General features: G+C 43.4%; 1 protein-coding gene across 10 annotated transcripts in view; it reads left to right on the top strand.

Annotated features, from left to right (window-relative positions):
* PRKAG2 (protein kinase AMP-activated non-catalytic subunit gamma 2) overlaps nt 1–27,978 on the top strand; it is a 236,458-nt gene that overhangs the window by 112,938 nt on the left and 95,542 nt on the right. The window contains exon 1 of one of the 10 annotated variants that reach the window (XM_085572916.1): nt 14,451–15,667. The exons of the other annotated variants lie outside the window; for them this stretch is intronic. Within the exon in view, the coding sequence (XP_085429042.1) occupies nt 15,562–15,667 (106 nt within the window). The 5' untranslated portion in view covers nt 14,451–15,561. Of the gene's footprint in view, nt 1–14,450; nt 15,668–27,978 lie in introns of those variants that run through there. 10 annotated transcript variants of the gene reach the window in all.

Below are 27,978 nucleotides of genomic sequence, written 5' to 3'. Positions count from 1 at the left end.
TTAAAGATATTGGATTTACTACCTCTGGCTTTTTCACAGTGACATAGGAAGATTTCATTATCAGGCTCTGAATCCAGTGGAACAATTTCCAAACTTGGGTGCCTGAAATTAATAGTAAATCCCTGAGCCATCTAAATCAGTTGATCTGAAGAAAAAAGCAAAAACCTCCTTAAAACAAAACAAAAACACCAAACAAACAAAAAATCACCCCAAAACTACCAAACCAAAGAAACAGAAATCTTTTTGCTAATTTCAGCAATATTTGCTCATCTCCCCTGTGAAGATGGTGAACAATAACCGATAGTTTCCTACATGGGGATCTAAGTGTTGGGGGTTGTCCTTTAAAAGCCAGAGGAAAACCCTTACTTCTGATGCAATCAAAGGGATAAATAGTAAGTAATGGGGAATATTGCTGATCTGACATCTTGTATGTTTGCTGGTGTTCACAGAAATCTTTCAAACAAATGGTGGGGATTAATGCAAACCCATTTGTACAGCTCTCTAGATTTTGTTGGATCAGAAGCCCAGTCTGCAGAAAAATAGGTGAATTATCAGCAAATTCTTAGTGTCAGGGGAAGACAGGTAGGGAGAGACGTTCTAAATTTAGAGAAATGGTCAAAGCCACGGCTGTGGAGTGACAGATTTGGGCTTTGTTGCAGATGCTAAGAACATTTTTCTTTTTCTCTGTTTGTTGTAGAAACAAAGACCAAAAAAGAAGCTGAGATTTAACATTTGTCTTAATGTCACTGATGTATATAATAAATAGCCATTCCTTTGGGATTCCTTTGTGATGGGCCACAGTCCCTTGAAGTTTGTTTAAGCAAAGAGGACTTTTGCTCTGGTATTATCCAGGCCATTGGAGTGAAGAATGTATAAAGAATACTGGAATATGAAAATGCAAATAAGGAGATTAGCAGGTCATATTTCTGTGTGTTATATGGAACATCTCCATGTAGCAATAGTCACACATATCCATGCTGTCAAATAAATCCTGAAAGATAAGGCTCTCCTGATTTTTGGGTGGTGTGGGGTGTGTGTGGAGCTTCTGTGCAAGGGAGATGTCATCGGGGGTTCTGCCCCATGCTGATGTGCTGCTCTTTCATTTAACCACAGAGTTCAGGGATGATAAAGAGAGCTGAAATCTCAGATTTTTTTTAAGGGAGAAAGCCCCACCAGACACTCAGGGATGGTGGCTGCCTTGGGATTGTCCCCAGCCTCAGAGAGTGGTGCTGGAGGAGCACGTGGCTTTTCCAGAGAGTGACATTTGGGGTAAGGTTCCTCACCCTCAGTGACCCAGGAAAGGTTGTGCAGCACCCAGAAAGCCACAAGTTAGAGAAGAGGGGATTGAAGACTCTTTGGAAACTGTCCTTAAGTCAACTCTTGCTCCAACCACAGTTTCTTGGCATGGGTTTTGTTATTAAAGACATGTCACTGCAATTAAATGGCATTAAAGTCAACACAGCCACTGCTGAGGACTGGCCAGAAGTCATGCTGCTGTTCAAGTCACCCATCATTTTTGGGATGAGCTTTGAGGCAGAGTGTCTGGAGCTTTGTTTGAAGCAGCTGGAAGCCACAGTGGCTACCACAGAAAGTCCCTACAGCCCCTCTGTTTGGAGAGCTGGGATTTGGAGACAGTGAACATTGTCAGTGGAGGAGTTTATAAAGCAGAATGGGTAAAAAAATCTGTGCTGCACAATGGGAAACTTATATCCAGTGCATGCAGCTGCTTCCCTGGAGAGCCCAGATACAAACTCAGGAAGGGGGAATGCCAACAGAGCATGGACCTACAGCAGTGGTGCCAGGGCTTTGCCAAATTTGGCTCTGGTTTAGCCAAGAGAGACCAGAGAGGATCCAGCTGCCCTGGGCTGGGCTGGGAGCCTCACCTGTGCTTGGAAAAGAGAATTGGGCAGTGTGATTATCAGGACTCACACCATCATTTTTGTTCCTGTATTTTGCATTTTGTATTTAAGAAGAGGTGCAGTGGGAGAAGGCTTTTCTTGTGCACAAGTTCAGTGGGAGCCTCCTGGCACTGCCTCCATGCACTGACTTTGGCATCTTCAAACACATCCAAGTGCTCTGATGATTCCAGCAACATCAGACTGGGGAAGGCAGCAGCAAAAGGCATCACCACAAAATGAGCCTGTTGAGTCATCCCCACCTTTCTTTCTTCTGCCTATGATTTTCTCCATTCCAGTTTTAAAGCTGAGAAAAGGAGACATATTTTTCAGGCTTGTTTCTGCTTCTAGGTTTCCATCCAGGTTTTTTTTTGTTTTTGTTTTTTTTTTTTTTGTCAATGTCAAGTTTTTCTGAGTAAATTTTTTGCCAGTGCTTAAATGTTAAAATTTGGAGTGCTACAACAAGAAAGTGTCTTCTTCTCCCCACTGAGCTGTTGAAGTTGACAATGCCCAAAATCTCATGTCTGCTACTATTATAATGAGAGGGAAAACCAGATTACATTGAATAGATGAACCTCATGAGTTCACACAGCTTTGTGCTTGGTATCAGCTGGGAAGAGTTATGAGATTGTGGTACCTGTTCTTGTTGCATTCAAGCTTTATTTACCATTTTGATATGATGCATTCATGATGTTTAGTGTTAAAATATATGGATTTTTTTTAAATGAAGAACTGGAAGAGAAAGGAGAGCATGCCCTTTGCTTCAGCATAGCTAAACTGAGTCATTCCCCAGTGCAGAAGGGCTCTGCAGGAATGGGGACCTGATGTTTGGGGTGGCATTGTTAAAAGACCTGCTTGCCTATTGAAATCTTATGACATTATTAGATAAATTTAAAAAGTGACACTAAAGCAAGTATCTGAACAGCACATCATTTCCTTTGGAAAATAGCCCTGCAGGGTGCTGAAATCTGCTGCTGTGGGGCAGCAGGATAACTCTGCATTGTTCCTCACTTGGGAACCATGTCAGGGACCAGACTGGAAAAATTGCCTGCAGTGGATGTTTTTAAATTCTCTGTCATCTAGCTGCCAGGAAGAGGAGTTTAGTGCCGTATTTTGTATATGCACTTTGGTCCTGTTTCTGTTTCTGCATGAAGCTCTCCAAAGTTTTTCCAATTTCTTTACCAAAAAGAATAAAACACTGCAGTACTTCATTAAATGACATCCAGAATTCTTTTCTTCAAACACTGAAGCACAAACCAGATTGGGAGCAGAACAGTAAAGGGAAAGACTGGGAAAAATTCACTTCTCTTTGGAGTAGCTGGATTTTTGCCATCTCTGAAAACCTGGAATCCATCCACTGTAACAAAAAATTAGCAGGTACTTAATAATGCTCTTTTTTCCCAAGACTCCATGGATACCCAGCAGTAGTGATTTACTGTAAGCACTCCATGAGAAGCAATGTTAAATCCTGCTGCCTTTTGCTTTGGAGGTCATGGAGAGACAGCTGAGCAAATTTCAGCAGCGGCAAATGCAAGGCATGAAATACTGTCACTGGGAAAGAAGGAGCCTTAATCACATAAACAGATTCTCATATACTTTTTGCATGCTATTTTATAAAGTGTTTATGTAACTGAAAAGATTAACCTGGAAGAAAAAAAAAAAGGACTAGAAAAAAATATTTTTATGGCTTCTTATTTACGGCTTTACTATGGTTGAGGAATTAGTTTGCATTTTACAAAGCAAAAAAGTGGGGGAGGAGAGAGGAGGATCTGAATAAGGAGATATTTGCACGGATCTCGAAATATTAAAGAAAACCTAAAATCCCAAGGAGTTACTCCTGTCAAATGCAGACATGCAGGCAAATCCGAGGCTGGAGCAGGACTCAGTATCCAGGCAACGTCAACATTTTTTGTTAAGCTACTGCCAGTGCCGCTGACAGCTTTTGCCACTTTATGGTCACATTAAAAAAAGAAAATGCCTGACATCACTGACATTCTTAGAAATTACTTTCTTGTCCATCCAGCAGATGCGAGGCTCAGCAGCTCACAGCACATGCACATCTTGCAAAAATTCTGAGGGAAAAATCCGGTGATGAGTTCATGGCTAGGAATTTGTGTTTCTCTCTAAACCTGGCACTTTGTTTCCCCAAAGTTTCTTATCCTCTGCCTGGGACACAGATACTTGCTGTGCATTGGGGAAGGAATCATGTTCAACTGAGCTGTTTATAAGCAGTTTTTGCCACTTCACTGAAGGCTGCAGGGATAGAGGAGCCCTTTGCTGTCCTAAGGAAGCCTCCCGCTCTTCTTTCCTCGTTCTTTTTTGCATGGTGCAAAAGCCAAGGAGGTAAATGAGGCTAATTAATACACTAATAATGCTAATATAATTAATACACTAATAATGCTAATATAGGAGGGGGAGAGGCCCTTGATTTGCAGTCTTAAAGGGGTGAGGTGGGACTGGTGGGCACAGAGCAGTGCAGCCTGGTGGGCTCAGTGCTGTAAGGAAAGGACACGGGTTTGCCACATCCTTAGAGAAATGCAAGTGGTTTTGTGTTGACATTGTTAACAGAGTAGAAATTTTCTTGGAGCTGAGCAGTCAAAACTGTTGAAGAGCCAGCTTCATTCTTCACTGTGTGTGGATATCCAGGGCTTTCCTCTGGCTGCCCTGGAAGGCCTGGGACCCTGGCAGGGAGTCAGGAACCCCCCTGGACAGAGCCCCCAGAGACACTGGCTGTGATCTCTGTCCATGGAAAAGAGTTTTCAATCTTACAGGGTGAATTACAAGCTCTGAGTGTTTGATATAAGTAATAATTAAGTGTGGCACGGGTGCAAAAGTAAAATTTTAAGTTTCTAGATTAGGGGTTCAAAGGGGACAAGATGGAGGAAATTGGGTGTGTCTTGTCCTTTTTCTCCTTCTTCATGCCCCCCATGTTTCACTGTGGTGTTGGCATTTTTCTGTTGGTTCGGGCTGGGGACACACTGTCCAACGTAGGTGACAGATATTGGCATGTTATTGTAAATCCAGCCCAGGGAGTTTCTGGTATTTAATGTTTGTAACATCCCACTGAGGGCAGAGCCCCACACGCTGCCCTGCAGGACAGAGCTGGGCAGGGCAGCAGAACATGTTAGAGATAAACAGAATAAATAACCTTGAAACCAGCACAGACCAATTATGGCTTCTGCTTTGGCAGCGGGGCTGACAGAGACTTTCTACAATCTTGGGATCATCAATACATCAGATTCCGACAGCTGGGGACCAATTCAGGCTGCACCAAGCCCTCTCCAGGCATGGCTGCATGTTTTGTGGCCTTGCAGCAGAAAGCAAAACCATCTGTGACAAGGGGAAATGCCTGGTGACAACAACAAGGAGAGGTTGTGAAGACACATGGAGCTTCCCAGTCATGAAGGGGAGGTACCACAAAATCCCAGTAAAAACCTGCTGCTGGCATGAAGCTGTTGAGCTCTGAAGCACATTCTGAGATGCACAGGGAGCTGCTGAGCAGCAGAAAGTCCTTTGGGCTCTGCTGGTGCCCCACGCGTTCCCTCCCACGCTGGATATGTTCAGGCTGTGCTGTGGCAGGTTTGTACAAGCAGGGAGGGTACAGGCTGGGACAGGAGCATCCCTCTCTGCTTCCAGTTTCCCCAAAACTTAGTCCATGAGCCTGAGTGGATCTTCTCCATGTTTCGGTGAAGTTTCTTTAATTAATGTAGTGTAAGACTGTGAATTTTGTAGCAGGTGACTGTAAACAGGGAGAACTGAAGGGTGCAGAGGGAATTTGAAGGGCTGACTCAGGCTGGTGGTGTTGAGGGCTCTGATTCAAAGATCAGCAGGACCTTCCTTGGCACAGGAGCGTGTGTCACATCTTTTAACACGTGCAGGAAAAAAACACTCAGAAATTAATTTAAAGACATCTTGAGAAGCTCAGTTTTGCTGGCAATGAGCCTTGGTTTTGCTACTAAGGCCAGCAGAAGTTTGGTCTCTTGGGTTGAGGGTTGGTGCTTTCCACCCTGCACTTATCCCTCTCTGAGCAATTCCTGAAGACACAGGAAATTTGCTGTTTGCCTTTGAATGCAGAGGCTTGTAATGCATAAAGGCAGCAAATAAACAGGGAGGAAAGCCAGAAACCTGTGGTCACCATAAAGATCTACTTTTTCTGCTGTGGGTCTTTATTTTCTTTAAGATTTTAAATTAACTTTCTGGTTAATAGGAGTAGAAAAGGGATTAGTCTAAGCATGAGACTCTTGCAGTGCAGTAACATCTGAAGACAGATTTTCATCTGAAGCTCTCACAGAGGTGATGTGGGTTTTTCCTGGCTGTGCAGCTGCCTGATAGCAGAGTTTAGAATAAAACCAAAGTCTATTAATGCCATACTCAGTCCCATTTCAGTGTTCTTCCTCCCCTCCTCTGCCCTGAAAGTATTTTATTATGACTGGAATCAACCTGCCTGGTTTAAAGGACTGTGTGGCTTGGAGCAGTAATTTCTGTTTGTGTCTGTTAGCACAGAGGTTTTAATTTTTTTTTTTTTTCTTTTTGCTCCAGTGACGTGCTTGCAAATAAGCTGAGTGTCAGATTTGCCAGGCTTTATTGCCAGCTGCCAGGTGATGATGGAGTGGGTTTTTTCCACAAATATGTAATAATAACAAAAGTGTTCAGTCTGGAACATGGGTAGGTTTTTACAGGCTGTTTTAGGCAACCTTGACTCTGAGAGCCAGAACTGCACCAGATGGGAGAAAGCTCCAGGCCTGTGTTAGAAATGTGCCCTGAGAACAGAGGCACCTGAGTGAGGGACTGGGGGTGGAGGAGGCTTTAGGGGCAGACCAAGAAATTCAAGAGTCTCTGCTGCTGGATATATCCAGAGCTCTGTGACCATAACACTGAGCTTCTGCTTTGTTTCTTACTATGGAATTTAAGGATTAGTGACAGGAGAGCTACTGGGTAGAGTGCTTCCTACTTTAAGCACTGAAGCCACTGCATGAACCTGGACAAGATCTGGGGACCTGATGGCTCTCTGCAACAAATTCTGATCATCTGTGATACTATTTTAGATCATTTTCAATTTACTTGACAAGGTACAAATAGTATTGGGATTGACCCAATGTATTACTAAGGTAAGATTCCATTACTAAAAGAGATTCCACGATTCCAGAAGTCTCTCAGTTTGAGGCTCAATGTGTTTTGAGGAAGTGAACAGGGAAAGATGCTGGCTGCAAATTAAGTGTCAGCTGGGATGTGCCTGAGCACTGGTCCTCTGACTCATAAGGGGATCCTAAAATATAAATGACCAGGGAAACCTTGTGTAAGGAGTGGCAGTGGTGTTACCCCTTTCTCACTCTGGCTTTCAAGCAGATCCCCAGGGACACAGCTGACAGCCTTTCCAGTCTCTTCCTTTATCATTAGCTGCTGTGAAAAGTGTCAGGCTGTTTTTCTCCTGCCAGGTATTGTGTGTGCAGACTGGCAGGGTTGGCTTTTCCAGGAATATTTTCTTGCTGCCTTGTAGCTCCTGGGTTTCCAGTCCTTCTGTCATCCCAAGGCATAAAGACTCAAAGCTTTCTCTAGTTCATGTCTGTGTTGGTCCCAGCCAACCCACTGAGATTTTTCACGCAATCCTAAAAATAACAGCTCTGAACTTGACAGTGCTTGGTGTTTTCACTCATACAAGGAATGAACAGGGAACTTTTCACCACCCAAGCTGTTCCACACTATCCTTTGAATCATAGGATTGTGTCTCCCACAGTCACAGGAGCTCTTTAGCTGAATCCTGGGGATCCTTTTTTCCAAATCATCTGTCTGCCAGTTACACAAATTGGTAGAATCATCAATAAATAGGAAATACTTGGGTGATTTCTAGATCACTGTCAAAAGTAAAACAATCCAGTTTTCCCATACTGTCGCTTTCTTTATCCCTTTTGTACCTTTGAAGATTGTTAAAGTGCCTCTGTACCACCTCAAAAAGCTTCAGAGTCTGTCTTTCTCACAGTGTTTTCATCTATCTTTAAAAGTCAGTGAAGTTTCTTTGGCTATCAAAATTGCTCAGTGTCATCGGGGTGCAAAAAGTGTAAAACAAACCCCATTAAAACAAGCAACAGCAACAACAAAACCTGGAAAAAGAATCCAGAAAGATTTTCTCTTCCAGACCTCATTTGTGTGACAATGTATATTTTCTCCTCTGTATTCCCATATCTTCTGGCATATTTGAAAAACTAATCCTAGTAAACTTCCTCTCTCGATATATCATATATCTATATCATATATCTATATCTATATCTATATCTATATCTATATCTATATCTATATCTATATCTAATATCTATATCTATATCTATATCTATCTATATCTATGTCTATCTATCTATATCTAAGAGGTGGTGGTTCCTGAGATGTTTATCTTGGGAAGTTAACAGAGCTGGTTTGCCAGTTGTTATTATGACATTAAAGCATGCAAAGCACTTGATTTTATTCATTTGCTTACAACTAATGATGCTTCTGAGTCATTAATTTTCTTGGAAAATTAAGGTAGAAAATGAAGACATATCATGAGGGTTTTTTTGTGGATTTGTTTTCTGTGGGTTTTTGTTTTGTTCTATGGGTTTTTTTGGTTTTTGTTTTTTTGTTTGGTTGTTTGGCTTTTCTGTTTGGGTTTTTTGTTTTGATTTTTTGGGGTTTTGTGTTGAGGTTTTTTTGGTTGGTTTTTTTTGTTTGTTTTGGTTTTTGGTTTTTTTTTAGGCAAGGGTTTGGTTCTTTCTGGTTTTGGTTGGGGTTTTTTTTGGTGCAGGTTTTAGGGTTTTTTAAATCCCTTGTATTATTTTTTGAAGACCTGAAGGTCTGGTGTAGTTTGCTAAGAATTCCTTGAACAAACAGATGAAGGGATTTGCTGCAAATCCAAAAGACTGTGCAGAGGGGTAGACTCCAGTTCAGTCCCCATCTACATAGAGGATTCCTCCCTTTCTATTGTATTCCCCTGGCTGGAGCAATCCCACTTGTATTAAGAATGCTGCATTGGGTGATCCTGTAGGAATTTTCCCTCCTGGCATCACTCCTGTGTTTAGTTCATCAGGATGGAGTCCTGTGCAGTGTCCTTGGCCATTGATGTAGCCACACTGGCAGTGGCTGTATAATTTGTTGAAGTCCTTCCCATGGATACCTTGGCTAGTCCTTGGGATTTTGTGAGCTTCGAGCTTGAGTTCAGTGAACAATTCAGCTCCCTGCTACAGGACCCTGCTTTCACTGCCAAAATAACATTTATATAAACACCTCTAGGTGACCTCCATGTAGCTTTCGGATTCTTCTGCACCACCTCAGCATCAAAGAGCAGGAGAGGCATACAAATCCTCCTTTGCCCTTGAGATTCATGGGGAATGTTTTATTACTCTGGAAGTTGCTGCTCCCTTGCAGCTGAACTATGAGGTCCATTTTTAATCAGTGGGGAGTGTGAGAGTCACTGGTGAAACTGCTGGAGTCAGGAATGGGAAAGGCTTCTCCACCATTATCTAAGCATTTAGCTTTTCAAGGTGTGGTTCAATTTTCTCGTCAGCCAGCATTTCTTGTTGTCTCACAGGACTAATAGAATGCTGCTGGACACTGTCTGTGATTGTATGCATATATGTAATATAAATATAGCATATATGTCTTTATTTCACCCACTGGGGCATAGCAGTGGGTCATTTTGGGGTGACTGCTTTGTGTAGGGTTGACATGCAAGGACAGCTGAGCACTGGTGCCAATTGTTGCTAACTCAGTGAGTTCCCTTCCCTCCCCTCCCCTCCCCTCCCCTCCCTTCCCTTCCCTTCCCTTCCCTTCCCTTCCCTTCCCTTCCCTTCCCTTCCCTTCCCTTCCCTTCCCTTCCCTTCCCTTCCCTTCCCTTCCCTTCCCTTCCCTTCCCTTCCCTTCCCTTCCCTTCCCTTCCCTTCCCTTCCCTTCCCTTCCCTTCCCTTCCCTTCCCTAACCCTCCCCTCCCCTCCCCTCCCCTTCCCTCCCCTCTCCTCTCTCCTCTCCAAAAACTGAATCAGTGCAGGCCTGTATTTCTGTAGAATAGTGATGCTCTGATTTTTAAGTCTCTTAGATTTCATGGGAGCTCAGTATTGGGATAATTGTATGAATTTCACTTTTCAGGTACTGGCCATCCCTACCACATTACTGGGGGTTTTTTTAGCAATTTCTGTCTTATTTCATTTGCTGACATTCCCTTTGTGATGCATTCAGTGCTGGTTTTAAGACTTTAATTTAAACTGAAGGGGGTATTTTGTTCAGCCTTACAATGCCCACTTTAACATCATTTAATCTGTTCCAATTCTGCATGAGAAGTGAAAAAGCAGTAAAGAAAGGAGGACAAGAAGAGAACAAAAAGGAGATTTGTGATATTCCAGTGAATTCTACCTCCTTCTCAAGGTTTTGTGGATCAACATATTTGAAAGACTTCATAGAAGAAAGAAGAAAGAGAAGGAAGAAGACACGAGAAAAGCCGAAGTGGAAAATGCTTCTAAAGAACTTATCTCTGCTGGTTTTTTTTTTTTTTGTTGTTTGTTTTTTTTTTGTTGTTGTTTTTTGTTTTTTGGTGTTTTTTTTTTTGTTTTTTTGTTTTTTGTTTTTTTTTTTTTTTTCTTTTTTTTTTTTTTTTGTTTTTTGTTTTTTTTTTCCTTTGGTAAAAGTTACTGTTGAGATGTTTTTCTTTAGCTGAGAACTTACTAAATTTTAGAAGTGGTGTTGTCACCAGACATCTTGTACTTCCTGGATGGAATACAGTTTTGGTGTTTTGAGCACAGCCAGATTGTGATGCATTTAAAAACAGCTCAGTTTTTCACAATAGATGTGAAATTGCTGAAGAAGTGAGTGCTGGAAACATATGCACCAAGCTTATTAGAAGGATGGGGGGAAATGATAAAATTATCATTTGGATGAAAACACAGTCATCAGTCCCAGCTTATTTCTCTTCTGGGATAGATGCTCTGGATCTGAAAGAGTGTTTTTCTTACTAGAAATCTCCAAGATGCCAACACTGCTATTGCTGTTCCTCCTATTCCTGCTGGTTTGTGTTACAAGCTCTGGAAAGGGAGGATAGGAAAACATCACAAAGATGCCAGGATGTAATTTATAAGTAATTTACCAAGAGTTCTGGGGAATATAGAGTGCACCTTAGGGGACTGCTGGAAAGAAGTGAAAATAACCTTCTAGATTTTTCTGACAGATTTTTCAGAGATTGAAATCTTTCTTAATGTATAGTGAAAGCAGCATGAAGTAGTATTAAAAAAGGGGGGTGAAAACTCGTTACACAGAAACACTTGGTTATGATTATGGGAAGTAATTAAGCCCAGCTTGGAGTCATAAACTTGCAATTCTTTTATGGGGTGTGAGCTGGGCTTGGACCAGATGGAGAAAGTGGTAGTTTGTGTTTCTCTTTGAAAACATGGGCTATATGTTCTGTTCAATCAGCCTGCAAATGGTGTTCAGGCTAAACAGGCTTTTTGTTATTGTGCATTGTATCACCTGGACTCCAGAGGCTTTTTTTTTTTTTTTTAAAGCAAAGATCTCTTTTACATATTTATTTGCATGTTATTTTGAAATATTTTCCACATTTTCTCTTTATATGAAATGTGGTTGCAGTTAAGATCAGTCTGGTGTTGTAAGATGTGTAAGCATGTGCCAGCACCCCTGACAGCATTAGAAAATGTTCAGTTTTGCCAACATCATTATGTAGAGTTTAAAAAATGAAAATTAGAAAAAAAAAATCCAATTTAGAGGAAACTTTTAGGACCACATGGCAGAGAAACATGATCCATGTAGAAATGCAAGCAAGAGTCATGCTTTACCTTTCTGAGCATGGACCTGAGCTTTATTTCTCTTAGCAATGACAAAAACAGAGGGCATTTTGAACGAGGAAATTCTCAGCAGTGAGGAAAGGGAAATGCTTGGTTTTGCTGATTTGCAGTCAGCAGCCAGTTCAAACAGTAATTGTCACTAAGGGGATACATATTCCTCTTAGCCTTCCTGTTTTGAGCTAAATGAGCTCTTAAATTTTGAGGAGGAAAACATTGTTTTTTCCATTTTCACATCCAAATAAATTAGATAGCATTAAGTGGCTCCCACTGCCTGCCCTGTGTTCTGCTGCTGAGTTTGTACATCAGGTTCAAGCTCCTGTTAAAAAGACAACTGAAGAAATGGTTTGAAATACCAGTTTTTGAAGTATTTTCCCCATGGCACAGAATTTACACCTCTGTAAAATGGATGAATCAGTTTGTGTTTCAAAGCTCTGGTGGCTGCACTTGTTTGGTATAATGGCATCTTCCATATTTTCTGTCTGGTGACCAAATCTGAACACTCGCCCTCAATTCTACCTCACAGAATAAACCTTCACATGACATCCAGAGAAAAAAAGATTTCTGTTATGTTTGTGCCTGAGGAGTTGTGGTAAATCACTGGGGGCAGGTCCTTTTATCCTGACAGATGGAGAACTTAAAAGCAAGAAGCATCAAAAAGAGGGAGCCCAGCCAGGGATGGGGATTTTGGGGCTGAGATCTGGTGAGCTTTGCAGATACAGTGGGACTAGGGAGGTGTTTCACACACATACACCACTACTTGTTTGCTTCTTCCCCAAAACCAATTTTATTAAGCTGCCCATTGCTGGGTATCTCTCAGAGTGAGCTTGTGTAGGATTTTTGGAGGGTGTTATCCTTATGCAGCTAAAAAATCATAATATGGGATAACTAATTTGGGAGATTTTAATGAAGCTTGACAAGAGTACATTTGATGGTTGCTTGGAGGGGATGGAAGGGATTTGTGTTTTCAATCTCCAGAACATAGATGGCCCCAAAGGAACACTTTGAAGCACAGCTTTTTATTATTAGTTTTACAAGATCCTTGCATTGGAATCATTAAAAAGATGTAGTACCTGGTGTAAATGTGCAACTATCTGCTAGACCATTAGCTGTGGGAGACAGACTGATCATACTCCAAACACTTAGTGCTTTTTTAACAAATTACTGTGAAAGTCAGTTGTTAAGCAGTGTTGTTTCATTTTCTAGTAGCTCTGTGTAGAAACATTAGGGGCTTGCTGCTTCCCTTAATGAGGGGAAATGAGCCCTCCTGGTGCAATGGCCCTGCTTGAAAAGGTCATCAGTGACTATTTATCCTTGGTTTCTATCAAAAAGGGGGCTGTTTCCATGCTGAAGCAATAGCAATTCTTATCTCATTAAAAGGGATTTTAATTTTTTTGCTTTCTGATAACATTGAGTCGTTCCTAGCAATCTTTGACCACTGAAGAATGAGGAATGCTTTTCTGAAATGGAGGGAGCTTGAGGTTCAGACTGCATTGGGGGTGTAAGAAACACTTTTTGTGTCTTTGGTCAAATAAAGACTGGAAAGGGAGCTAAATAACTGTTGTCAAATATGTCAGGGGTGACTCGGGATCAATAGGAACACTGTTCTCCCTGTGTATGGTGAGTGAGAGAAGAACAACTTCATTTGCAGCAAGGAGAATCCAGGTTTGGTTTAGGGGAGCTGGTTTTCAAACAGGAAATACTTCTGGAAGTAGGTTGAGAATCAGCACTGGAAATGTGCCTGTGGGAAGAGCCAGAGCTTGTCCCTGGCAGCTGCTGTCTCGGTGGTGCCATAATCATGGCAGAGTGAAGGGAGGGGACAGTGCAGATGAAGTTGCAGAGGTAAATGTGGTGGTCACACAAAGCCAGATGGGGCGTACAGAGCTTAAGATTTCTTACAGCTACATTAAACCAAATATTTGAGTGACACTGACACTTTACCCTGCTAATTCCTCAACTCATTGCTCCGTTTGCTTCTCCTCTGTTCTGGGTGAACAGTGAGCCTCAAAGGAGGGGCTGGAGAAGGGGCTGTGTAAACACACTGTGCTGACAGGAGATTTTAAGCCCAGGGTTGTTATTTGGTCAGAAGCAGCAGGATGTTCACTTGCAGAGCTGAAACAGGGCCACGGAGATGAGGGTAAGTGGGAGGACTAGTCAGGAGTGGAAAGTCTGAGAACAGCTTCACATTAATTATCATTGTGCCTCACTTGGATATCAGTTCAGAGCCTTGTGTGGAAGGTAATTAAGTGTCTTGGTAATAATTTAATTGTTTTGGTTGCTAGGTGAAAGAACAATGGTGTCTTCTCCACTGTCTTATTTCACGTTCTTCACAGGGTAGACTTGGGGGAGCCTCTGGTAGCTGAAGATGACAGAGGAACCTGCTGTCACCTCTGCACATATTCTTGGGATCCCTGAAGGCCCAAGGCATCCTTGCATTAATGCATCTTTCTAAAAAAACAGAGCTTGCAAGGAATCTGTGTTGATAAAGGTCTTTTCTGCAGCATTCAAGGCTGGGCTTTGTTTTCCTTCCCAATGATATTAAGTCCCAGAAGTAATGTTTCTTTGTAGAGGAAAAAGGTGATATAACCTTCAATTCCTCCTAGGAATTAAAAAGATAAGACTCTCATTACTCATATAGGGTTTCATTTTTGAAAGAGCTGAGCCTCACAATCTAGTGCTGTCCAGAGGAAAGGCTGTAACTTTAAAAAAAGCTTGTGATTTAACAGAGCATTTACTGTGATCTTAGGAAGGCTGGATACAGTGCTTTGACCATGCCTTGGATCATGCTTGCACCCCTCTCCAGCTGCTCAAGATCCAGCCCACGATGATCAACTCTATCCTAAAATAAGCAGCTCTAAATGTACAGACTCAGAGCCAAACATCATCATACAGCCTGGCTGATTGGGATGAGCAAGAGCCTCGTGCATGTTTCTCATTGAAAAGGCCACGAGGTGGATTTAGCTGTGCTACAAACAGCTGTGCTGGTCCCTTTTGCTTTGCAGAAAGCGAATTTGCACGGAGTGATCTGCACTGAGCACAGGGACACGTGCAGCAGCACGGGGAGGGCACGTCACAGAGAAGCTCCAGCCCATCACTCCAGCTACGGTTTCCAGAAAGCATCAGCCTTCTTTTTATGAATTGGCAGGAGCTGGATCCCATGAATCCATCAGTCATTAGCTGTGGAGGGCCAGGCATTCCTGAGCTCATGGACTGTCAGCTGGGCTCTCCTGTCCCTCCCAAGACCCAGCACACGTGAATCAAAATAGTTGGGTGATGTCACATCATGGTGCCAGCGTGCCTGGGACACTGCTGCCAGGAATTGTCTGTCCAGAGGTGGTTTCCTTTTACAGCCTGTTGAAAGAGTCGTCATGCCAAGCTGCACGTGACAGTTCCCTTCAAGAGGGCTGGTGGCTCCTTCGCCCCGGCACTATTTTTTAAACAAGGCAGCTTATCAGGCGGCTCCTGACCTTCTCCACATGAGCTGCTCCACTGGGAAACGTTTTGGTCTCCGAGGCCTCTGACAGCTGATGTAGAAGAGCCCCGTGGCTGCAAGCTGGGCAGACTTTGAACTTCTCCCCATGTCCACACAGGCTCGCAGGGCAGTCACCGTGTGCCGGAATTAAGGCTGGAAGCGCCTGGCGGGCAAGGGTCGGCAGCCTGACAACTCTCCACAAAGACCACAGCCAGGCACCTCAGAGCTGAGCTGCTGGCCAGCTGGACTTCTTTTGCAGCCACGCTGTCTTTCTGGAGAGTTATTTTCTCACACCTGGGCTTTTGGTGTGAGCAACACCTCGCCTTGTGCTGCTTTTTTGTCCTCCAAGCCCGGGCATGAGCGACAGCTGCCGCCACGCGAGCGCATGTCGCAGCTCATGAAGCGTTTTGGCAGCTTCAGAGGGAGCAAGAAGAGAAAGGAGCGATGCAAAATCTTGGAAAGGCGCCACTCCGACCCCCAGGGCCTGTCTGGTAAGGACCCTCTGCATCCAGCAAGGAGGGACGCTGTTTTTTGGGAGAGGGTGATAGTGAATAATTGAGCAGCAATGTCGTGCTCCCCAGTTTCACCAACTGAGTCGTGCGTTTGTTGCATGGAGGTTATTTTGGTGTGGGTTTGCACCAGAGATGAAAATCTCAGCTGACACCTGCAACACACACCAGCCATAATCTTTAGGAAAAGCGTGGTGGTACAGGAAATCCTTGCATTGCAGTAAATCCTATGGCATTCAGAAGGGGCTGTTGCCTGATGCCACTTAAATTGAATAATAACAACTAAGTTCTAAGTTAGGCCTAATAATATCTATTGATACATGAATTTTAAGTAGAGAAAAAAATTCTTATCAGTCTTGTAACTAATGCATTTAAAAGCATCTTTCTGACACTGCAGTTATCAGTATAATTGTGTTTGAGTTGCAATTTGGGACTGTTGTCTCTTAATCAAAAGCCTTTCCTGGTCACTGAGTATCAGCTCCAATAGAGGTGCTGAGCTGTGTGTGTCAGAGAGTATCTCTGTGTCACATAGGGATCAGCTGGCCAGGAGAAAAGGGATTTTTCAACAGGATCTGGCTGTTGTCTTAATAATGGAGAAATACCAATTTTAATGCATTTCCTAATGCATGGACTAATGGTAGCTGGTTCTCTGAAGATCATGAGTGTTACTGAGCAATTCTGTTCTGTGACTGAGAAGGTTAAAACTGATATTTACACTGAATCAGCTGGATAAGGCTCAGTTTAGAGAGGCTGACATATACAAAAGGTAGGCAAGGCTCTTTTACTCTCTATTGATCAGGAGTCACTGTGTCAACCCCAGCAGAATTATGGAAGCAGGGATAGTGTTGGACCAAATGCACAATGTGGAGACATACATGTACATTTGGTGATGGGGAATTACAGCTGTTGGATGGGTGGCTACCTGGGGTCTTGGTTTTCTGTGTAATGTTTTCCAATTTATTTAGTGATTGGATGTGTAATTTTTAAGTTGCAATGCTTGCAAACACTTCTCCTTTTGTTCCTGCTGCTTACAGTTAAGTGATTTTAAATCTAAAACTGTTTACTGTGTCTGGTTCTGCATTTCCCTAAACCCACCTGAGGGTTTCTGTGGGAGTGGTAGGAAGGTCAGGGTGATGTGATTGAGAAATGACCCAGATCTTTGGAGTTTCACAGTGTCAGCAACATGCACAAAGACAGGTCACAGGTTCATGCAACAAGAAGGGGAATATTTATCTTAAAGACATAAAATTCCTTCCCAAATCTCTGATTAAACATCCTAAATTCTCATGTAGATTAGATAGAAACATACGTGGAATTTGTTGATTAAATGTTGAATGGCACTTTGGACCACTAATTCACAGTCTTGTTGTGGTTTCATCAACAGAGGGGAATAGCCAGTATCAAAAGATCACTGCTGTAAGCACTAAACATAGTGTTGCATGTCTGCTTCCTCTGAGTCTAACTCTAAACCCTGTCCTCAACTCCCTCCATGGAGAAAATAATTTGTTCTGCACCAAAAAACCTGACTACATGAATTATACTGCTTGTGACAGAGTTATATAAAAAACTTGAAAAGTATAATGCTAGCAGTGCCAAAATACTTGCTCCTTCTTTTCCTCATTCCTGTTATTCCAGCTTTTTAGCTCACTCCAGTGACACACAGTGAGCACCAGGCAGAGTTTTCTGCACAGTTTTCACTCTACAGATTTTGCAGATGCCATTCTTGTAAGAGTGTGACCAGGTCAGCTCCCTGCACTTCCATCATCAACAGAGAACTACTGAGTCACAAGGGTGGGAAAAATCAAAAGAGATGTGTCTGAGTTACTGCCTTCCTTGGATGCTCTATTGTGGGGATTGCCTCTGCCATCCCACCAGGGTCTGGGTCCCTTTCAGGGAACAGGTTAACACACTTGCAAATGCCTTCCTCTCATGCCCCCCTCCCCAGTGGCCTTAATTACTTGCAGGGAAGTGTCAAAACAAAAGCTTTGCACTATTTGCTGCATTTAATCTGTATCCTGTAGCTATTGGGCCTCAATAAACATTTTCTGAACGGCTTTCAAGGGAAGTGCTGGCACTCAGCAGGTTTTATGGCCAGTATTAATGTGTGCAGGAGCACTGGGAGCAGCCAGGCTTGGTGGCTCCTCAGGGTTAATCACACACCAGCACATCCCATTTGGTTGTCATCTACCACCAGGGGTGAGAAATGAATGACAGAAGCCTCCCTGTTGGTAAATGAGCTTGGACTGTTTTCAGAAAAGGAGTGGAAAAGGAAACAAGAGGAAAATATCCCAATATTTACCCCAAAGGGGTAATCTGACACCCACACTGGTTGAATTTGGAATTTTTGATTTTTCTGGGTCACTTCCATAAGTGTTTTAAGGAAGAATGCTCCAGTCCCTGTAAATAGGATTGGGCCAGTGCAGCTTCTTGGCTTCCCAGGGCTAGATGCCATCAGGCCACTGAAATTAAAATTATCAAGTAGTTCTTCTGTGTATCAGTTGAGCTAAACCCCTTCCCTCCTTTGCATTGGTGCAGAGGTTGCATCCTAGTGGAGAAATAAGGAGTGGCATTGCCAAGGATGGTCATCTCTAATTCCCTAGGTTTGGAGCCTTACAGTCCTTCTTTTTCCAAGTGAGCAGAAAGGGGAGACCTGAATGCAAACAGAAGCAGAGAACACACAGAGAGGGAAAGGAGAAAAACATGAATGAGTCCCAGGAACAAACGAGAGTAGGAGTGAAGGCAGAGATCCCATGGTTTGCTCTGGGAGAGGAGCAGCCAACAGGGAGCTTGAGCTGTCCACCAAACAGCAGGGAAGCTGATTTATGCAATGGGATTTTGGCAGGGCTGAGAGCAGGGATTACCCAAAATTTCTCCAGCCTCTAGATCACTGCTGCATAGTTTCCTCCTTCCTCTTGCAGTTGCTGTGCAGGGTTCTGGCAGTTTCTCCTCCTGGCAGCTCTCGCCACAGCCCGATGTGTTGTAAATGGATAGGCTCTGTGACATTTCTGAAGGGGAAAGATTTTTGACCTCAGAGAAGCTAATTGCTGTGCCCTTTAAAGAACACCATGTATTCCACAAAGGACTGAGTGACATATGCAAAAGGAATAATGTTTGAAGTGGTTTTTGCCTACCCAAGTCATGAGCGCTCGGCAAAGGAGCCGCTCTGCAGCTTGTGGCTGTTGTGAGGATGCACCAGGGCTGCTTTGTGCTGGGCATTTAGCCTCAAAACACTTGGTTTGGAGTCTTTGAGTTGCATGGAAATGCCCAGGAGCTTCTCTTTGCCCATGCTGCTCCTCTTGGGGTTTGTTACTTTAATCAGGTGGCTTTGAATCATCAGGTGCCAAAGCTGAGCCCCAACAAGCCAGGTGCAAGGGGCTCCAAGCAAGCCTGGGTGCTGCCCCTCAGCCCCTGTCCTGCCCCACCTCACCAGCACTCTTGAGGATAATTTCCATGGCAGTTGTTACAATTAGGTGCATATAGGACTAAATGAGGAGTGCGCCTGATGGATGGCTCAGACCCCAATAAACACAAGTGCAAAAATGCTTCAGCCCCACATGGTCCCAGAGTCGCTCTGTAACCTGCTCAGTGCTCCTTTCATCTCATGTCTCTGTAACCACCATGGAATGGATGGAGGGCTGCTGAGGGATGGGATGGAATGGAATGGAGTGGAATGGAATGGAATGGAATGGAATGGAATGGAATGGAATGGAATGGAATGGAATGGAATGGAGAGCTGCTGAAGCTCTAGATTGCATTGGGAGGTGCTGTGGGGTGTCCTTAGAATATTCAGCCTAAAGGGAAATGTCTTCCCCTCTCAGTCAAAAACTCAAGGGGCTTCTTCTGTCTCTTGTCATGGTCCTTTCCAGACCCCAGGGGTTGGCTGTGAGTGTGGATTGTGTGTCAAGCAGAGAAATTGTGTTCTTCCTTCCCAATAATGGCGATGTGGTGACTGCATCCATGATCACCACATGCAGATAATGTGCCATGGGGTGTGACCAGCTCACACAGCTGTCCACAGGCAGGGACTTACCCCAAACCAAAGAGTTGGTACTTCACAGCCTCTCCAACTGCAAATGAAAACCAGGGGATAATTCAGCCTGACTTTCATCACCATTCATTGGCACAAGCCTGAGAACAGGGGCAGAAAACATGGGAGAAGTGCAGGGTGGAAACATGAAGCACAGAAAACATGAGGAATAGCAATTGCCAAAAGGAAATAAGACTTTATCTCCTTCTCTTCCAGCTTGGAGAGCTGCAGCTCACCCAGTGCTTCACCCCAAAGTGGGTGGTGCTGCTTGTGGGAGGATCAGAGATATTTATTTTTCTCATTCTGGTGGGATGTTTTTGTTATGAGGCAGTGGGGGAGAAATCATAGTGAAAAATATTTCTGGAGAAATAAATGAGAGTGAAGGAATTGCTGCATGTTCCAGCACTGCCATAAATTAACTGAAAGAAGAAAATCCTGTTGCTTCAGTAAAGCAGATTAAAACCACCATCATCAGAAACTGAGACAGCTTTGGTTTGTTAATGATTTTCTCTACTGGTTTTCATGCTCTGTTGAGCTGACAGTGATTTTAGAAGTTGTGCAGCCCCAGCTGATCAGTACTGATTAATCTTGTACTACAGAGAGTATCAAAACCTGGAAGCTGTGAAATTTCTGTAGTTGGTTGTTGGGAAGGAGAAAAGCAGTGACAAGCCTGATTAAATGTCTGAGACTTTTTAATTTGCCGTTTTCTGCTTCCTTATAGTCACTGTCCTGGTGCTTTCTGGCACATCCTGGCTTTGAGGCATTCTGAATGGGGGGACAAGGACTCTGGCCATGAAGCAGTAGAAAAAGCAAGGTGTTTTCAAGCAGGCACCTGTAAATTCAGATAGTAATAAAGCCCATAAGACCTCCACTGATTCAGTGGAAACTGAAATGGAGGTGGATTGAGCAGAGTGCAGCATCCCACCTCTGCAACCCTTTGCAGGCTTAAAGAAGATGTAGACTATGCCCTCATGATGAGTTGTCCAAGAATGCAAATTCTCTGAGTAATTTATTTTCAAAGAAGTTATTTTTGCCTGAAGGGCAGGTTAGACATGTAAAAATACAGTGTGTTCTCAAGGCACAAATTTCTAGATCAGTGCTACAAATGAATCTGCCCACTGACTCTTCTTCCCAGTCCTGCTCCAGGCAGCTCTCATCACAAAATTTGGTCCAGAATATCTGTATTACTAGAAATTACTAAATTACTGAGCACTGACATGCTGTTGTCAACAACGTGGTGAGAGCCCCAGGGCCAAGCCTCCCTTTTGATAAGCTGCTTTACAAACTGTGCAGGTTTTTGGGCAGGGAGATCTCCCATCTGGGAGGAGTCCAAGTTGTTCTGGTCCTTGTTGCTACTTGTGGGTGTAGGTGTTTGTCCCCCAGACACAGCAACAGCAGGAAGACTTCATTTTTAACTGTCTGAAGGACACTTTCCTGTCGTTCTGCAATTATTCAAATAGTGTTATTTGAAAAGGGGGATAGATGTTATTCCTGAGAGAAACAAATTACAGGCAGGTCTTGGGATTGAATCTGAGCAAAGATGAGAAATGCAAGTATGGGGAAGAGTTCATTGAAGGGGAAAAGGAGAAATTGAGATAGAAGGAAGGTGGATATTGACTGTGAATGAAAGAGGATGCAGATACTGCCTTTGTCTGAAAGCAAATAATATTTATGTATTTATCATATTTCCTTTTTCCATCCCTTGCTTCTGTTCTCTTCAGGTAACAAGTAATTTCTGATAGGTATGTAAGGCTGGAACACTATCTCTGTTACTTCTGATATAAATAAGTATCTGATTCATTTTTGAGGCTGAAATAAAATAACATAGATAAGACTTTAATATGTGGCACCTCAGTCTAATGAACACAGCCTGGAGTGCTTTCATGATGGATGCTGGAAGGTCACAACCTTCATACTAAAAATCACTGGAATTGCTGATTTCCATGCATCCTCTCATCCTTATGACACCAGTTGGGAGTAGCATAGAAATATTCTTTTTTCTGCTTTCCCTATAGTTTCCAAGCATTCTCACTTCAAAAGAATATCTACATGAGAAGCTGTTATCCTAGACTGACTTTCTACTTATTTAAATGTACTAAGCTAGACCACAATTTATTTATACTCCCATGCAACTGTATTACAAATCCCTTTGTCAGACTTTAAAAGCAAATTCCAAGCCCGGGTCTGTTTTTACAGCCTAAAATTGCACTTGACAGTAGCATTTAGGTAGGTGGGTACTTTTGTTTAATTAGAAATCAATGTTTTGGACTATTGACTCCTTGCTCAAAGTTTCAGTGAATTGCCCAAGAGTGCAATTTCAAAGATGTTGTCAAGGCAATTTGTTTGTCAGGTTTAGTGGATCAGCAAATCCCTGGAATTACCAAGATTCAGCTGTTTTCTACTTTCACCTCTATTCTTGTCCAACCTAAAAGCAGTTCAAGGACTTAAAAATGCTGGTAATGCTGAGATCGAACGCCTTGAAATTGTTTCAGCCATTTGATTGTCACTCCAGAGTCACGCTGACACGTGAAGGCTTTGCTCCCAGGAGATGAAGGGCTGCTCTGTGAGATATCCTGGTGCAGCTGGCAGGTTTGGCTCAGGGGCTGAATTCTCCCTGCTGGAAAGGTCACAGAGCCTCGCTTGATTTAAGGACAGACCCCAGCACTTGCATCCGAGAGCTCCAATTCTGTCCTTCTCCTGCTCCTCCTTTGATAAATTTGGGGCAGTTTAGCTGGAGGAGGAGTGATGATGGGATTGGCTGACATTAATTAATAGCATCCTGTTGTTTCTTCAGAGTTTTTTCCAGTCCTTGGAAAACAGCTGCTTCCCAGTGCTCTGTTCCCTGTGGGGCAACAAGGACCCTTTTGACACACTCAGAGCTACAGTCACCAGATTGTTTAACAGATCCTGCCCATCTGGCCCCGTGGTTTTATTTCAGTCAGAGCAGGAGTGATGATAGTGAACCCAGGATCCTTGTGACAATCTTGGAGGGCCGTGATCCTGGAGAGGAACAGATGATTTGTGACATTTTCACGGTTTTTATAGAGTATAATTAGGGATAATAAACAAGAACAGGGCAATAAATCAATTTAAGAAATACAGAACAATCAGAAATGAGATGGCAAGTCAAACCAGGACATGAAGGAGCTGGAAAGCTTGCCATGGAAGGGGTCTTGCTGCAGGAGTGATGACAAAAGTTGGATGGGTGTTCAGAGGTGAGGGTTGCACAAGTCTCCTTGAGAGGAGGACTGAGGTGAAAGGATGAGAAGCTGGAATAATGTTGGCCTTTCCCAAGGGACCTAATTGTATTAATGAATTTAGGGATAGTTTATATCCAGGAATCAGTATGGGGACTGGTATTGCTCATCAGGACCTGGGTGGTGAGGTGAGGCTGCAGCAGGACGTGCTGGGTCCTGACTCAGTGAGTCAGCCACGCCAGGACTTGGGGTTGTGGTGGATATAATCTGGGAAATGACCCAGAAATGTGCTGTCACTATCAGCAGGTGAACCCCAGACTGGGTTACATCAGGAGGAATGGAGCAATCCAGTTTGGGGAATTATTATCCCCCTCCACCTTGGCCTGCTGGGCTGCACCTGGAACAAGGTGTCCAATTTCTGGTTCCACCCAACAGAAGGACAGAAGGAGGCTGGGAAACTGAAGAGGATTTTCCTGAAGGGCTGTCAAAATGTTTTGTGACCTGTGAGAACCCCGGGCTTGGTCAGGGGTCTTGTGTGGTGGTAAAGTCTCTCCTCCGACCCGTGCTTCCAAAGAAAAACTCTGCAGCCTCTTGTCCGGTCTCAAGGCAGTTTATTGTTGGTTATCTAAAATATTTTCTTCTGGGGCTGCTGTGGTTTGCTCAGCAGCCCAGGCAGAGGCACACACACACCCTGACATCCTCTCTGACTCCCGACTGCTTCTTCTCTCCCCGCCCAGGGCTGCTGCTCTCTTTTATATGATATATTACATATTACATGTTTATAGTTTTTCCCCAATACCTACTACCTATATTACAAAGTGCTTTTCTACTCTAAACCAATCTGTGAGTGCCAACATCACCAAGAACATGGAGGCAAGGAAGAAGAAGGAGGAAGAACAGGATCAGCCCACCTTCCTCCATCTTAGAACTTCTGACCCCCATGTACAAAGTAAAAACCCCCCTGTACAGGTGCTAAAACCCCCCTGTACAATACAAAAAAAAATTCCCCTCTGTTTTGTAACTACTTTTACTGTACTATCTAACCTTTTGTGACTGCTTGTTCCACCTCCAACGTTGGTAACTCATTCCATGGCTCAAACTCAAAATCACAGTTGTTTGCAGCTGCCTGCCAGGGTCTCAAATGCTTCTGACCAAGGCCTGGAACCTCTAAAAATGTCTGAGGGACATTTTGAGTTCCAACAGTGACCTACAACAGATGTTTTGGGATCTGTGAGGAGAGGCTAAGGAAACTGGCAGGGTTTTTTTGGTCTAGCAGAGAGAAGACTGAGGTGCATTTTAATAGCAGCTTACAACTCCCTGAAGGGCAGTTTCAAAGGTGATAGAGCCAAACTCTTCTTAGTAGTGCAATAGTAAAAAAAGAAGGAAAAGGCAAGCATTTGTGCCTGAGGAGGATCAGGCTCAGCAAAAACTTCCTCAAGAGGTTGGTGTGGTACTGGTATAGGTAACCTAGAGAGGCTGTGACCTCCATCCTAAGAGATTTGCAAGAATCTTCTAATCAAAGCCATGTCTGACCTTGTCTTGGTTGATACCAGACCTATTTTGAGTGGGACATAGAAGAAGGGGCCTCCAGACATCCCTTCCAGCCAGCATTTCTGTGATGCTCAGTTGTTCAGTTGCAAGGAAAGCTGAAGTTGCAAATGTGGCTTTTTCCCACTCAATTCTCAACGCAGGCACAAAATCGTTCATGTTTTGATGAACATTCAAGAACAGAGTGACTTTCTTGGTGGATGCATTTGTGCAGCTGATTTGGAGAAGGGAACCACTGCCAAGCTGAAGACCAACACCAGCACATTTACTGGGCCAACAGAAGCAGCAAAATGTTTCCTACACAGGTACCCAGGCTGCCTTCTGGCTGTTTCATATGCACTGAGCATCACCCTGGGAGTCCTGGGCAGTTTTTAATGCCCCCTGAGCTGAGCAGTGTCTGGGCATCCCCAGGTCCTGCCCCACTTTGGGGAGTGTTCCTTTCCCAGCCCCAGGAATTGCAGTGGGACTCAGTTTGTATCAGCTATATGTCACTATAGCAACTCCTCACTTAACCAGCCCCTGCACTAAAAATAGATCACCTTGATCTCAAGGAAAGAAAACCAAAGGAAATCAAAAAGGGCAGTGATAGCAAGAGCTGTGGAGTCGGGTACTGGCTGAAGTCTGGAGCATTTGAAACCTCTTAGGAATAATCTGTCACATAAAACTAATATTTCAGGGGAATCTGTTTATTCAGAAGCCCCCCCTATGTCACTGGGTTTGAAGCTTTAGCAAAGGACATGACATTTTATCAGAGGGGTGTGTTTGCAGCTATCACCCAGCACATGGGATGTGAAACCCTGTGGGATGTTGTTTAGCTGGGTAAGACACGTAAGGGATCTTATCTTCCCTAAAAGCAGATCCGCAGCTCTGTCCCTAGAGCTGATAGCCTCCTGTGCTTTTGTGTATAAGTTATCAAAATCCCTGCTGGTTTATGAAATTGTTGCTGGTGTCTGCAGGAGTCTGTGAGGGATCTGAACTTGAAAAAAGTCAAATGCTGTTGGTGAAGTCGCTGCTATCTCATGTTGCAGTGAAGGGAGCTGAGTGTTTTGGCACCTGATAGGGACAGGGCCCTCTGTAAGGGATGTGTAAATGATACTTGATCCTATTTTTCCTCCAAACCCAGCTAGTGCTTACATCTTATCCTCACAAAGATAGGGCAATGGAGGTAAAAAAGCAACAAGATTAAAAGTTTGTTAAAGAACTACAGAATTAACTGAAAATGCCTTTGATGGGAAAAGAATTTGCATAAAGACAGCTCATATATCACAAGCAGCACATATGATCCTCAGGAAAGGGTTAATTTAGCTTGTAGAGATGACTGGAATTAGCAGCAGGTATTCAGCATTATCAGTCAGCAAGAGTTTGCTCTTGATAAAGGACCAGATTATTTTAATGACCTTTTAGGGCTGGCAGTTTGCAGACACAGCTGATATTAAAATGTGTAGATGCTTAACTGCCCCTGCCCTGTATATGCTGATTCTTCTTTTACTTAGTATTATAAATTGTGTCCTTTACATTTAGTTAATCTTTCAAGAACTAAGATAAGCAGCTTTCAATGCTGTCATGCACCTCTGCAACAGGGGAGGGCAAGAGGTGGCACCAATGGCCAATTCCCTCCATCCTTTTCAAGGTTACTATTGCAAAATATAGAATTAGTTCTTAGTACATTTTTTGACCTCACTTGAGATCCACTGCTTTTACACTATCTGGGGACCAGACCCATATTCCTCACCTTTCTCTTCACCAGATGATCTTTTTAATCAGTTTTGGAGTTGTGAAGGAACTGCACTGCAAAGTTATTAGATAATCTAAGTGTATTCCCAAACAGCAGGCATGGAGGTGTAAAAATAACAATTTAAGTTTTGTAAACAGAAGCAAATCATTCAATGAGAAGGTCCTGTGATACTAAACCCATTCCAGGCATGACTCCAGCCCTCTGTCACTGCATTTTGGCTCTATCAACATTTGGATGGATGTCTCTAACACACAGACCCTCATGAGGAGGAGATGAGAGCAAATAAACTGTACATATCATTCAAAGACTCGTACAGGGGTAGATGCTGGTTGCCATCACTCAAGGTGCCAGTGCTGTGTTTGCCAAAAGGCAGAAGTTCCCCCAAACTACAGGAGTTAGTACCAATAAATGCCCTGCCTAGTGTTTTTATTCCCAGCTCCAACCTGGCAGCAGATTTGACACAGTTACAACATTTGCTGTAGGAAAAAGCAGGATACCCAGAACCAGTATTGTCCTTACATGATCTTTTCAAGGCAGTAAACTGGTTTTTACCTCACTTAGCTGGAAAGATTACCAGAAATGCTTCTTCTGCCTCTAAAGAAGCTGCTGTTTCCATTGAGATGCAGTAAAATTCCCCTTCATACCCCAGAGCAGGTAGCAGCTTTTTTCTGCTGTCAGATTGGGATTTATTTTCTTCCCTATTTTCTCCCCTTAGCCTACAATAGGATACCGGAGTTTTCCTCTCTGTCAGCCAGGTTTTTATTTAAAACTTCATGGAGATCCTTCCGGGCAGCGGTAATAGGAAAACTAGACTATGTGAAGTCTGTTTGAGCTTTAAGGGTTGTAAACAAGGGTCTTACTGCAAATTATTACAACTTTTTTCACAAAATAAACACCAGTCTGATTTATAGCATAAAGCAAAGCGGCAACATACCCATACAAGAAATCCTAGCAGCATAAACTAATCTTGAGATGTAGGAGGCTAACACAGAAAAACTGTAAAATGCTCAAGACTGACAGAACTAATCCTAACTAAGGAGACTTGTAGAGAAATGATGATATTATGGGTTTGAAGTGCCAGAAGAAATGGAAGCCTGGAAAACACTGAATGAGCAGCACTCTTTAATATTTAATTACAGAACTCTGTGGGAGATTGAGAGATGCTGCTTCTCTGTTGGGTGGAGCTGGTGAGTGGTCAGACCTAGAAAGATACACCTGGTGCTGGCTTTCAGCCAAAAATTAGATCTGTGAGGCTCCTGCATGAAGGGGAAAGTCAGCCTGAACTAGAAAATCATTAAGCTGAAGAAATCATACTAGTGGAAGCTTTTCCCCTCCATGTGGGAATAGGGAATAACCTCAGTCTCCCTGCAGCTGCCAAGGTGGGTTTGTGTCCCTGCCTCATCCTGGGGTGACCACACAGACTTGAGTGTGCCTCTGCTGTGCAAAATGACTCCACGGAAGCCAACTTTAAATTAGCTGATTGCCAATTTAAAGGAGAGCAGCAGCTCCCCACCTGCCCCAAAAGGGAGTTAGTAATTCATAATTCACCTTGCTTCCCAGGCAAGCCCCATAGCTGTGCTGACACGGCGTTATCCCGGTGCTGTGTTCAAAGGTGGCTTGGATCCCTCCCTCTGCATTGCAGACAGGACAATTCCAGCCTGCTTTTTCCTCCCCAGCTTCCTTCTTCCTCCCCAGCTTCTTTCCTAATAGGAGTCAGGAATGCACCAGGTCTGATCCTTTCACTGCTACTGCAACACCTATAACCATAAACAGGCCACATAAGCTT

This window comes from Lonchura striata, chromosome 2 (assembly GCF_050655825.1).
Source record: "Lonchura striata isolate lonStrDom1 chromosome 2, ASM5065582v1, whole genome shotgun sequence".
Lineage (NCBI taxonomy): Eukaryota > Metazoa > Chordata > Aves > Passeriformes > Estrildidae > Lonchura > Lonchura striata.
This window is presented reverse-complemented; position numbering and strand designations above follow the sequence as displayed.